Consider the following 14,293-nt stretch of genomic DNA (forward strand, 5'->3'; position numbering starts at 1 on the left):
CTCTCTCTCTCTCTCTCTCTCTCTCTCTCTCTCTCTCTCTCTCTCTCACACACACACACACACACACACATAGACATACACACAGATACACACACATACACACATACCACACACCCCCAAGGGACAAGAATCAAAAGCTTTAAAACCAAAAAAATCCCCCAAATCACAAAGAACCAATAAGACAACAACAACAACAACAACAAAATACTGAAATCAAGTAAAACAAAACAAAAAATCCAGTAATCTTTAATCGAGAAAGAGAACCAGATGAATCATACATCTCAAAGTTATTTGAAATATATTAAAAAAAATTAACATGAGTTAATACAAATTCTAAAATAAATAATTTATTCTTTTGTATAAGATGACATTCCAAGAGGAACTGGACTGTAATCACCATCGTGAAGAACATTATTTCTTAAAAAATTGATACATGGGACACAATACATTCTTTGTCTTGTTACCTAATATGTGCATATTCCAGTATACTTATTATTGACTGAAGCTTAGTAATTAACTTCTTTGTAAACATGAATGAAAAATTTTATGCATGTGGATATTTTGTTTCTTTTCCCTTGTAAACTTGAGTGTTATACAATTATAGTTGACTTTGATAACGGGAAAACTTAAAACCATGTTATGATCAGTGATACCTAAGATGCCACCTTCCTTTACTGTATATGTGCTTGTGATTGTTGTACCTGTTTGAGTTGTTGTTCAGTTAATTCCCTTTTGTATTAAACAAGTGCTAATAAGGTCCCCAAGCATGTTTTCTTTTGCATCTCAAATCTGAGGAGATTTCACAATCTAAAAATTCACCAATATGAGAAAACATATTTAAAGAAAACTTTTACATGATCAATTATTTTTTCTCACGAACGGAAAAGGATAGCTACTTGTTTGAAAATATTGGACTGCTACTAAGGTGAAATTTTCTTATATTTATATTTATAAAATATATATAAATAAGGAATAGGAAAGCAATTATATTTTTTCTGAGAATTTCACTTTTGCAATGAAATTCACGAGAGTAGATCAATGCTGTTGAAACAGAGTATGACTGAGCAGTAAATTCAGCTGTGTCCTATTTCTTACCCTCTCACTAAATAATGTGCCTGCAACATCTGATGCTCACAGTTAAAGAAGCTAATATTTTATTGAAACAAGTGGAAATAAGAGTATCTTTGATATATCCATGCTTAATTTCAATTTGAATCTAATATAAATTATGGATCTTACACAATATTGAACTAAAGTAAAATAAATAAAGAGGTTGGCATCACTTTATATCAGAAAATATAAGTAAGCTTAGTCTTACAACACACTTCACTGACACTGAGTGTGCAAACCACCTTGTACCCCTGCTTATATAAATTGTTTCTTGTTTTGAACAGTGATCCTAGCATAGAACAATACAAGAATCAAATGTTGAATATTGAAATTCAGAAAGAGTAATTTAGTTAAATGATTACATTTTTTCATAAATCTGTGTGAGACCCTGAGGGCAACACAAGGGCTATCAGACACTCCACCAATATATCTACTTATTACACTGTAGCATAACTTACCTACTCACTGAGTTCTTCCTTAGGTCAGTTTAGATACTGACTGCTAATCAAGTTATTTTAGTTTAATACTCTCTACTTTTGAGAAAAGCAGATAAATTTATTCTCCTCCTTAGAAGCAACTGCATACTTTTTTAAAAATCCATTTCTATTCTAAAATTGTATAGTGACTAAATTACAGATATAACATGTTATTTAGCAAAAATAATAACTAGAGCTGTATTTTGAGAAAAAAAGAAAATCATTTGTTCCAAGATGAGTTAGAAAGAGAAGAACCATGGAAGAGAATGGCAAGTGATTCATGAGTAATTTAGATGAAGATATTTCAAAAGAGAAAATTTGGAAGTAAAGTTTCAGCATTGAAAAGTGAGAGAAACATTTCCAATTATTAATAAACCCAACAAATTAGACACTTGGAAAGTCTTTACTGTGCTCACCATTCATTGCAATTGGTAAAGTGATCCAGACCTTATACTCAGAGGAAGATTGTGTGTGTATGTGTGTACAATTTTAATTAATTAATTTATTTTTGACAGTAAAATATAACTACATCATTTCACTTTCACTTTCCTTTTCCCAAACTTTCTTTGCTCTTTGTCACATTGGCCACCTCTTTTATAACTCATGATTCTTTGAACTAGCTGGTAAGTGTAGAGAACAAAGCAGAAACTACTAACTCAAAGAGTATGGGGAAGTGGGAGGCACAGAGAAAATAGCAAAGGAACAGAAAACTTAGAGGGATTCATTGCAAGAAAAATAAAGGTAAACAATGAAACCAAAAACACGTGTAAAAGAGTACAAGAATTAAAATCAGAGACTTCAGGAATCAAGTAAAAACACATGTAAAAGAGTACAAGAATTAAAATCAGAGACGTCAGGAATCAAGTAAAAAAAGGAAGGATTGTGGGAAAATAAAGATGATAGAGAAGGAGATGAAGGAGAGAAAGTGAACAGCTAGCATAGAAAGCTTGTTTCTGAATCAATAGCTTTGGGAATGATTGCAAGCTGCGTTGCCTGACAGTGCCTATGTGAATGAACTCTGAGAATAAGGGGAGAATGTCGTATCTTCTGCATATGTGTTTTCAATGCCAAATGCATTTGTTGTTGTTTAATCAGTTGAAAGGAACAAATTTTGAAACTGCAAAGAATTGAGGCTTCCATCTTAGCCTACAGTAACAGTCATTTATCATCTCAGTTAACTGGAATAAAACACTCATTTGCCTGCAGGACACTGTTTCAGACCACTCTCCTTAGAACATATTTTGTACAGAAAAACACCCATTTGTCCCACCCCTATTTTCAATTACAGGGAACAGCACAATTTGAGAATCACTGAAACCAACACTGAAACAAATGGGAACAAAGGAAGAGAGAGGTTGGCTAAAGACGTTGAATAACACAGATTTCCATATGATAGGCAACAGGGAGCTCCTCTCACTAATGCTTAGGTCTTCCAATTATAAATGTTGAGAAGAGTCAGAAGACTAACTGTGTATCAGTGTTGTAATTTCACATTGTATCATTAGGAAAGAGGGCTCTGAGCTTATTTTTTGGAGAGATTTTCACTTGCAGTGTGGCATACATATGATGGTCAGCAGATGTACAGACACATAATTGACAAAGAAGCTCTTCTATGAGTTTAAAGAGAATCACAGAAAATATTATTCCTCATTCAGTTTGTTTGCACTTACAATTTATGTGACTATATACTTCTCCATATGTATTGGTGTGTCTAAGTATGTGCCCATGCATTTACAAACTTGTGCCATAGCATCTGGATGCTATAAATACACACATTACTAATCATCTATTAGTTTAGATATAAATGTGTAATAATACATAATGGTGCCAAAATTTCTCTGGAATTCTCTTTAGGGACTTTTTAAGTTGACTTTTTATTTTTCTTTCTTCCTCTCTCTATTTACATAGAAAGATTATTAATAATTTCTGCCAAATTTTTAACAAAAATCTATTCTCTTTGAAATTATCGCTTGAAATTAAGTAGCAACATTAAACATATTGATATAACCAGCATTTAATAAGGATTCACAATTTAAGTGTATTATTTGTTGATCATAAATATATTTAAGAAATGTTCACATTGCTAAATTACTTTCATCATATTAAAACTCTCATGTACATTGTAAACCTCCATTTCAGTTTACAACCTAACCAACTCCTTATCAAATTTCTGCCTTTGTAGGTGTTTCATTATGGAAAGTTTACATGAATTGTATTTGTGACTATCTCCCCTCAAACATATGCTATTTTAGATGATTTATATTTTAACATCCTCCAGTAATTCATTGCTTATTTTTATTTCCAATTTGCTTGCATCTGAAATTGTAGCATAATATTGTTTTTAGCCCACATTCAAGGATGTGATTTTGTATGCCACATTATGGTGATTTGTTCTAATAAATATTAGTTTGTATTTTAAGGCATAGATTTTAACAATGGAGCATGTACAGGCTCACAAAATATGACTTGTCAAAATTTTTTTTAGAATTATGGTATCAGAAAATTATGGCACAATATAAGATTTTTTAAGTATATATAGAGAAGTTCCTTTATTTTATGTGCCCAAATGAATCTTCAAGTGCACATTTCTAGACTAGCTACACTCTGAAAAAATAGTATTCAGATAAAAAATGAATCATAGATTTTTGTAACATAAATATAACTTACTAATGCAAAATTTACAGACACAGAAGAAGAATGTTTTGATAAACAGTGTCATAATTTGTTGTGACTAAATGAAATCTCAAAAATTAATAATTTTCTAATCTTTAAACAATAGATACACATTTCCCCTATCACTTGGCAATGATAACAAGTTAACTCATTACATATTTAAAATGACTAATTTTTCCATTTTCTAAACTATTAAAGGATCACATTAGAATATATCTTCTTCATATCTATTTCCTGCTTTGTTTAATTAGTTGAGATCATCAAAATTTTACACATACTGATGAGAGGTGCAATATGCCGAGTAAATTGTGGGAAAGATATCATTTTGGTACCATTCTTAGATATATAAATAAGTATATTATCAATAAATCAAAAGCTAATCCTACTGAAAGGTAATGACAAGAATTTAGGCACAGAATGTACATGTAGATTTGATTAGTCAGAAACATAATTTGGAGGACACCTGTAAGTGAAGTGAAGGCATTGATTTTATTTGAGATCCAGACAACATGCTTAGAAGTCAGAATATACATGGGGAACTGTTAAAGGCCATTGATGAGAAACAACAAACAGTTTTGGAACTCATTGAATGTGGTTCACCCATTAGTACAACCAAGATGGATGTCCCTCAAAGAGGCACATCTCTGAGGACTAAGTGTCCTGAGAACCTCATGCTGTTGTGGAGTTTTGCTCTGCTTGTTGCTTCACACCCCCAATAAACTAAAAGTTGTATGAAAACTCTAAAGGGGTTCCCAGCCTTCCCTGGGCAGTATTTCTGGCACTCACAGTTACAGTGCCTGATCTTTTTTAGGCATTACTGATGGAGCAGATTAATGATTCAAACACCACCCTAATAAAGAACTTAGAAATGTAGATTGTCACCAATGACCACCATCCTTAGAAGGCATTTGGAAACATAAATTGTTAGGCAAAATGGGTTAGATGGTTTTGTGAGTGGTTCTGATGTAGAAAAATCTTAGTAGCAATTTGAAGTATAGCAAGGCATAGTCTTAATAGTAAGCTAGGGATTTTTTTTTTTTTATTAAGGTCAGGGAACAAGAAGAATTACAGTACTGGCTGACATGAAGCTTTTGCTGAAGCTGGGCTAGTGGTCATGGTAATAAATGAATTTCTTGTACACATTTCCCTCCAGCTTCCTGATGTGATTTAAGAAAATTTGCTGATGAGTAGATGTTCAGTCTGAGGATTTAAAATAGAAATTACTGATTGCTTCTGTATAAATTTTAGATTGTGATCTTTTAAGACTTTCATGTTTCCTTTAATGATGAATAATAAAATAATTGATCAGCAAGTTGCTGTCTGCCAGTAAGATAAACTGGTTGAGAAAATTACCTTGATTGTTCATACTCTGTTCGTCTATAACAAGTTGCTTAGTTACAAATATACATGGGCTCTTGGGAATTATTTGCTTTCTTTACCTGCATTATGTAATTTTTTTCATGTAAAAGTATTTGGAAACATACTTTTTTTTTCATAGTAATTCTCTAAAAGAAAACTAGAATGGAAATCACATTATAATGCTGTACTTCTCAAAAGATTTTTCTGGGATATAAAAGCTATGGAATAAAAAAATAAAGTTGCTGGAGCCTACTCATTAGAGTTTGCTCCATCCACCTCAATATATACGTATGTGTATATGTATGTATGTAAAATGGTTGGAGTCTGCTTTTTGAAGCTTTGCTGAGTCCACTAAACATGTATGTATGTGTAAGTAAAGTGATTGAAGTCAACTCATTGGAGTTTGCTCCATCCACCAAAACTGTGTGTAAATCTATGTATGAAAACAGGCTTGAGGTTTGCTCCATCCACACAGCATATGAATGTATATGTCTATCTGTCTGTACATATGTATATATGTAAATATGTAAGCATGTAAGTATGTATGTATGTATGTATGTATGCATGTATGTGTGAAGTTGAAGGAGCTCACTTGTTGAAACCTGTCCATTGGAGCTTGTCTTGTATCATCTGCTCAGTGTGTGTGTGTGTGCACACGTGTGTATATGTGTGTGTGTGTGTGTGTATGAGAGAGAGAGACAGAGACAGAGAGACAGAGAGAGAGACAGAGAGAGAGAGAGTCTCCCCCCACCCCTGTCAGCTCTACTAGTGCTGACCCCCATCTGCTGCTATTAGCACTAACCCCAATCACCAAAGCCACACTCTCCCCTCCTCAGTTAACCTGTAGTGTTGAAGCTGACCTTCAACAGGCAACAAAACAACATCATGGAAACCAATGATTTAAAATTTCAGAAAGGAGGTAAGAGCCAGAAAAGATGCATGCCATAGGAAGTGAAGTAGAGAAACTATTTCAAATGTGGTTTTCTCTCTGTGATTATACAAAGAAAGCAAAAAACAAAAACAAAACAAAAAACAACAAAAACAAAACAAACAAACAAAAAAACCCTAAGCAAATATTCTAGCAAACAATTGAGTCACGACTAACAGAAAAAGTAAAATAACAGAAGTCTGGTTGATGTAGCTGTGTAATTTAGTGCATAGTCCTAAAATTACAGGTATGCAGAAGCAAGAAGTTAAGTGAGAATGGAAGTATCTATAAAAGAACAGAATCTGGCTGGGGAGATAAATCAGTTAAAAGCACTGAGTGCTCTTCCAGAGGTCCTGAGTTCAATTCCCAGCAACTACATGGTGGTTCACAACCATCTTTAATGGGATGCCCTCTTCTGGTGTGTCTGAAAACAGCTACAGTGTACTTATACATGAAATAAATACATTTTTTAAAAGTTAAATAACAGTATCTTAGTGAGGATTAGTACAATTGGGTAAGTAGAGGTGGTTTAAACTATTATGCACTGGTTATGGCAAACACTGCTTTCTTGTGATTTGAGTTGTGAAACAAAAATAAAAGCACATATAATACATATCATGTTTTATTCTATGGATTAGGAAGTGATGGAGACCAAGAACAGTTCAGTAGTAACAGAATTCATCCTACTTGGCCTGACCCAGTCTCAAGATACTCAACTCCTGGTCTTCGCACTGCTTTCAGTTTTCTACCTAATAATTCTTCCTGGAAATGTTCTTATCATTTTCACCATTAGATCAGACCCTGGACTCACAGCCCCACTTTACTTCTTTCTGGGAAACTTGGCATTCCTAGATGCCTCCTACTCTTTCATTGTAGCTCCTAGGATGCTTGTGGATTTCTTCTGTGAGAAAAAAATCATTTCTTACAAAGCCTGCATCACTCAGCTATTCTTTCTGCACTTTCTTGGAGCAGGAGAAATGTTTCTACTTGTTGTGATGGCCTTTGATCGTTATATCGCTATATGCCGTCCTTTATACTATTCCACTCTCATGAACCCTAGAGTCTGCTATGCATTATTGCTGGCACTGTGGCTTGGGGGCTTTTCTCATTCCATTGTACAAGTGGCTCTTATCCTGAACTTGCCCTTTTGTGGGCCAAACCAGCTGGATAACTTTTTCTGTGATATTCCACAGGTTGTAAAGCTAGCCTGCACTGATACCTTTGCTGTGGAGCTCCTGATGGTTTCCAACAGTGGTCTACTTACCCTCTTATGCTTCTTGGGACTTCTGGCCTCCTATGCTGTCATTCTCTACCACGTAAAAGGACATTCTTCTGAAGGGAAGAACAAAGCCATCTCTACATGCACCACTCACATTATAATTGTGTTTCTCATGTTTGGGCCTGCCATTTTTATCTATACCCGCCCCTTCAAAGTGCTCCAAGCTGACAAAGTTGTTTCTCTTTTCCACACGGTCATCTTTCCTTTGATGAATCCTGTGATCTATACACTTCGCAACCAGGAAGTGAAAACTTCTATGAAGAAGTTGTTAAGTCAGTATGTGATTTGCTGAGTGGATAAAAGAAAGAAAAAACAGAGAGAGAGAATAGTTTAAATTAATTAAACTATGTAATTACTCATGCATTGAATCAGTTCTTTAGCAGACACTGTGTTATCTACTTCCAGTTTTCTGATTGTATTCTAATCACGTGGATGAGACAGGTACAATTCTATGTCTTCCAGGGTTATATTCAAGTGAATGAAGCCAAGCCAAACTTTCGAACTAGAAAAAATTCACTAAAATCAGTGCTCTGCTATTTTTAGACCTTAGCTTTGGAGTAAGATTCTTGAGAGGAATTTAAATGAAATCAAGAGCATTTAGGAGAAACAAATAACAATTATGAAACAAGCATCATAAAAAGCACAGGAACTCAAAGATTTGAAGATTTGGGCACAACTGAAAAACATAAATGTAACAGAATAGTTAAAATATAGTTAAGATATATAGAAGCAGCAGAATGTAACCTAAAGATTTTAGATCATTTTTAGATAGCTTTAATTATTGAAATCTTAAAATGATACAATTAAAATATATAAAGATTATCCAGTATTGTCTATTTCATTTAAGACAAATACTGAAAATTCTGAATAAAAATATATATGATTAATAAAATAAAATTAAATGGAACGTAACCTGCTATGTGTTTTTCCCCCTTGAACACAATGAAGACTTAGTTTTGCAGAAGAAAATGGATTGTAATATTTACTAGAGTATATCATAAAACAGTTTATTTTCTTAAAATTTCACTTTTATTTCTATTATATTGTCATAGTAATTATGCAATAGCAAGATGAGATTTTTCTGTTATTTGAATAATTACATTGGTATTTTGCTAGGAATTATTTTGAATCTCAAAAGAATTTTCAACAATGCAGACATCTTAGCAATAATGATCCTTCCAATTCATGAACTAAGGATATCGTTCCTTTTGTCTAATGTGTGAAATCTAGGAATCAGTCCCAGATTACCAGGCTGGATAGTATGTGCCTTCACTTGATAAGAAATATTGCCAGCTCATGGACCATAAAGTTTTTCATTCATATTTTATAAATCTAATTCCAGAGTTCTTTCACTCACAGATAGTTCATTCTAGTATAAGCAACAGTTATTAAAAATATAATACTAGTCGGGCAGTGGTGGTGCACAGCTTTAATCCCAGCACTTGGGAGGCAGAGGCAGGCAGATTTCTGAGTTCGTGGCCAGCCAGGTCTGCAGAGTGAGTTCCAGGACAGCCAGGATGACACAGAGAAACCCTGTCTCGAAAAACTAAAAATACATATATATATATATGTATTTCCCAGGGGGAAATAGACATTTATACCACCACTATATAGAAGAGTAGAGAACTTTCTTTAAAACTACAGAAAAGAACTTGCTATGTCATCCAGAAAACTTACTAACAAGCACACATTCATTGGAAATGAAATTTGGATGCCCCAGTTAACTGTTGTCTCATCCTTTTTGTAGTACTTCTTAAAATAGCAAGAACAAGAAAACCACATAGACATAGGTGGTAGAAGAAAATGTGATATATATATATATATATATGTATATATATATATACATATATATATATGTATATATATGTGTGTGTGTGTGTGTGTGTTTATGTACATATATTCATAAATTTACTCTTACAAATAATACAATATATCATTTGTTCCAGCATCAGTAGGACTGAAGTCATTGTTAAGAAAGATAACACAGACTAACACAGACACACAAGGCATGATCTAAGTAACATGTGAAATCTGAAAAGTTTTATGATGTGGAAGCTGAGACTAGAGTGGCGTAACCACATCTAGGAAAGCAGGGATATAGACATAAGGTGAAGTTTGAGTAAGAGGTATTAAGTTTCAATTACCTATGAAAATAAAGTTTCCTTGTGCTAGTATGCAATTAGAAAACAATAAATTAAAATGCGATATATTTCTAAAAGCTAGGAGGAAGATCTTCAATGTGATTCCAAGTGAAAGTAATAAATAAAAGTTTAGATATGTTTATTCTGATTTAAACTACAGAATATGTGTGTGTGTGTGTGTATGTGTGTACTTTTTGTGCCCTGTACAATTATATTATATTACATTATATTATATCATATTATATGTCAGTTAAAACAGCTTTGAATATCCCAGAGTCAGATATGCAGCTCAATTAGTAGACAGGTTTCCTGACATACATAATACCCTAGATTAATCTCTAGTGTTACAAAGGCTACAATGAAACAAAATAAAAATTTAAATATCTAAGACTGTGGCATGAGAAATATATTCGCAGTATTGTTGGGCTTTAGAAATACATATGAAAACATATCCTTTATTTAACACCTCAATTCTTTGTTCTTTGTCAAGAAGGTTATAATTGTTCAAAGTCATGGAGAAATTGCCAATGAGATTAAACACAAAACAAGAGCCTTTTCAAATGATGCTTGTGAAATATTCCTGTAATATTTTGGAACACTAGAGAGTGAGAAAGACAGACAGAGAGAGAGAGAGAGAGAGAGAGAGAGAGAGAGAGAGAGAATGGCTGAGTCAGAAGAATCTCAGCTAGTTTGAAGCCAGTGGTACTACATTGTCAGACTCTGTCTCAAACCATAAATCATCAGATAAATTCACTTTAAGTCATTATTAGATTTTCAAAATTTACTTATTTAACTATGTTATTGATTCACAGAGTTATAGTCATCATCTGTGACGTTCTTCTTTAAAATGTTTATAATATATTGTATTTAGTTTATTTATTTTATTATTTTTGTGTGTGTATGAGGTCAGAGAACAACTATCTAGAGTTCTACCAGGTGGGTCTTTGGGATCCATCTCAAGTGGTGAGGTTTAGCAGCAAATGATTTTAGCCATTGAGCCATCTCACTAGCCCATTCTATGCTGGATTAATGTTGGTGAATCTTTCTGAAGTTATTCATAAAACCTGAAATTATAAATTTTTAGATTCGTTGACTCCAAAAATTCATTCATCTATTTATGACTGTTTTTCTTTCTCATCAATTTCTACATACATTTAATTTAGTAAACAAAATAACAGTTTTTACATGAATATTTTTACATATAAACATCCTTGGACTTCATTTATATTCATTTATCTGCACCCTCCCCTATCTTTCTTTTTAGTAGAAATATTTGCCATACAGTATTCTAATCATGGTATCCAACAGACCACCCCACCCAGCCAACTCTATGTCCTTGCTTTTTCTCCTTCCTTAGAAACAACCAGACAAAGATCCCAAAGAAATCACAAAAATAAAAGAAGAAAAGAAAGAACTACAATCCATAATTTTAATCAAAAGGTTTTATATTTTTCCTTCTGCTTCACTGTAAAAGGATTTATTCCCGTATATTAAAAATAATAACTGATTTTCTATGTCTTTTCTTGTAAACCTTGCTAAGAGTAAATATGCTATATTTTGGGTTTGGATACTGATTTTACTTGGACAAACATTTAACTATTATATTTATTATAAATCTTCAGGTGTATTAGCTAAAAGAAGCAAATTTATATTTCATCAAACCTATTATCTCAAGCTGATTGATTTAGTGATTCAGTCACTTCAGGTAAAGTTTCCCAGGTGTTAGCATTTTTCCAGGCTCCACTCAACAGTTACCTAGCAACAGCGTGGCTACTATAAAAGGACTGTTTGGCTTCTCTTTCTCTCTCTTTCTCTGGCCTCCCTGCCTGCCTGGCTGTCTCCTTCTTCTCCTCCCTATCCCCCCTCTCTCTTACATCTCTCTCTCTCTCCTCTCCCTCTCTCTTCATGTATTCCAGGCTGGGTTCTTCCCTTCTTTCTCTCTCCTCTCTCTTTCTGTCCTCTGTCCCCTTCCTTTCTCTCCCTCTACTCTCTTCTCACCCTCCTTTCACATGCCCCAAATAAACTTCATTTTATACTAGTCTATCCTATGGCTGGTACTTTTTAGAGTGGGGGGGGAGTGTCTCAGCATGGGCCTGCTAAGCACCCCTTCCTATAATATCATGCTGCCGCATTAGGAAATATCACCAGGGAATGTGTTTTCTAGAGAAATTCACATGAGCTCATGAATTTGTGACTTATGTACAAGTTTTCAATTTCTATTTTTCTTTGAAAAGTCTTCAATCATTTAGCAAGTATTTAACTGAAGATAAAGAAAACAATAGTTACATATTCACATTGTTACTGCATACATGATGAGAAGGTCACTTCTCTACTAGAATGCGTAGGATTAAATAACTGAGAAAAACCAACAATTGTACCTTTTAATAAAATGAAAGACATTTTACAGGTGGCAAAAAGCAAATGAGCCACATTGTGGTTCCTAAATTGCATTTGCCCTATAGCCTCAAAAACTCACTGTTACAGTTTGCATTTGAGTTTTTGGAGCATAACCTTGGATTAATTAATTAAAAGGATTCATATTTCCTTTGATGGATCTTGTGGCCTATACATATGGCAAACAGGAAGTGAAAACTTCTATGAGGAAGTTGTTAAGTCAGTATATGGTTTGCTGACTGCACAAAATAAGAGACAACAAAAAATTGGGACTCATCTACTTCAAGATCCAGCAGTACCACTCTTGTGCATATAAATTCTACTACAAGGACACTTGCTTCACTATGCTTGTAGAAGCTTTTTTCATAGTAGCCAGAAACTGGAAACAACCTAGATTTCCTTAAACTAAAGAATGGATAAAAAGAATGTGGTACATTTATGCAATAGAGTATTACTGTAGCATTAAAAAAAAATGGCATCATGAAACTTGTAGGCAAATGGGTGGAACTAGAAAAAAATCATCTTAAACAAGACCACCCATTTAGATATTTTGGATCTATCCTAGGTCTCTGTGCCACCCAGCTTCCAGACCTAGGGCATCCATGCAGTGTTGGGCATGGGCTCCCAATTGTGGCTTGGGTCTCAAGTTAGACTAGTCATTGCTTTGCCATGCTCACAGTCTCTGAGCCAACATTGTCCCAGAGTATAACACAGGTAGGACAGGTTATGAGCTGTAGGTTTTCTGGCTGGATTGATGTCCCCATCTAAACCACTGGGAGCCTTGCATGGTTTCAGAAAATGGACAATTCAGGATCCATATCAACCATTCTCAGAAAGTTTCCAGTTCAATATATCTCCAACATTGTCCCTTTCACCTATTCCAATTGTCTCTCTACATACTCTATCCCTCTACCCCCGCTTCTCTGACCTGGGGCCCCCTGTTCCCATCCCCACCTGAGCCCAATACAACCACAAAATCTCTTATTTTTCCTTCTCAGGGAGATCCATGTCCTCCTGGACCTCTCCTCTTTATCCAACTTCTCTGCATCTATGGACTATAATGTGATTATCCTTATTTAACAACTAATATTCATTTATAAGTGAATACATATCATGTTTGATTTTCTGGGTCTCTCTCTGCACCCCCTGGCATGCTGCCCATGGATCAGGATATAGTCTTCAGCTACGTCACAACCACCATGACTGCATACTTGCTGCCATACTCCCTCCCATGATGACGATAAGCTAACCCTTTGAAGCTATAAGCAAGCCCCCAATTCAATACTATATTTTGTATAAGTTGCCTTGGTGATAGTGTCTCTTTATAACAGTAGATGAGTGATTAAGGCATGTAGGTAATCTAATATCCTCAGGGTTCATAAATGCAACAGTCATAGCATAGTCTGAAGACCACATTTTGCAGCACGCTCTTCAATCCTGTTCTCATATTTGTTCTGCCCCCTTTTCCACAATAATCCCATTTCGAGGTGAGCACTCACAGTTAGCATAGCATAGATCCAGAGATATAAACATGAATATTTTAAAGACTGTTGAGAAAATAGCCATTCATAAAAAATAACAATTCCCCAAAGAACCTACAACTGGCCCAATCATAAGCTTTTGACTAGTGATATAAGCCAAACTATGAATTCCCTCCAATAGATATGGTCTCAAATTTGGGCAAAAAGTGATTGGTACTTTCCATAACAGTGATGCCACTAGTGTGCCAGTGGCCACATATTACCTAACAGGTCAGTATATCATAGAAGGTCCATGTCATTGTCCAAAGGGCAACATTTTACAGCAATGCCCTACAATTTCTTGCTTTTACATTATTTCTGTCTGTTTCTACAATTTTGGTGTGACTCTAGTACTAAGAACACTGATATATATATATATATATATATATATATATATATATATATATATATAT

General features: G+C 34.3%; 1 protein-coding gene across 1 annotated transcript; it reads left to right on the forward strand.

The window, feature by feature from the left end:
• Positions 1–892: 892 nt before the first annotated feature.
• On the forward strand, positions 893–8,737 carry LOC114613370 (olfactory receptor 4N5). Its single transcript, XM_028758654.1, has 2 exons — positions 893–925; positions 7,185–8,737. Exon 2 carries the CDS (start codon positions 7,191–7,193, stop codon positions 8,115–8,117), a length of 927 nt encoding a protein of 308 aa, XP_028614487.1. The 5' UTR covers positions 893–925; positions 7,185–7,190; the 3' UTR covers positions 8,118–8,737.
• The last annotated feature ends 5,556 nt before the right edge of the window (positions 8,738–14,293 follow it).

This window comes from Grammomys surdaster, unplaced genomic scaffold (assembly GCF_004785775.1).
Source record: "Grammomys surdaster isolate TR1022 unplaced genomic scaffold, NIH_TR_1.0 126198, whole genome shotgun sequence".
Classification (NCBI taxonomy): Eukaryota; Metazoa; Chordata; class Mammalia; order Rodentia; family Muridae; genus Grammomys; species Grammomys surdaster.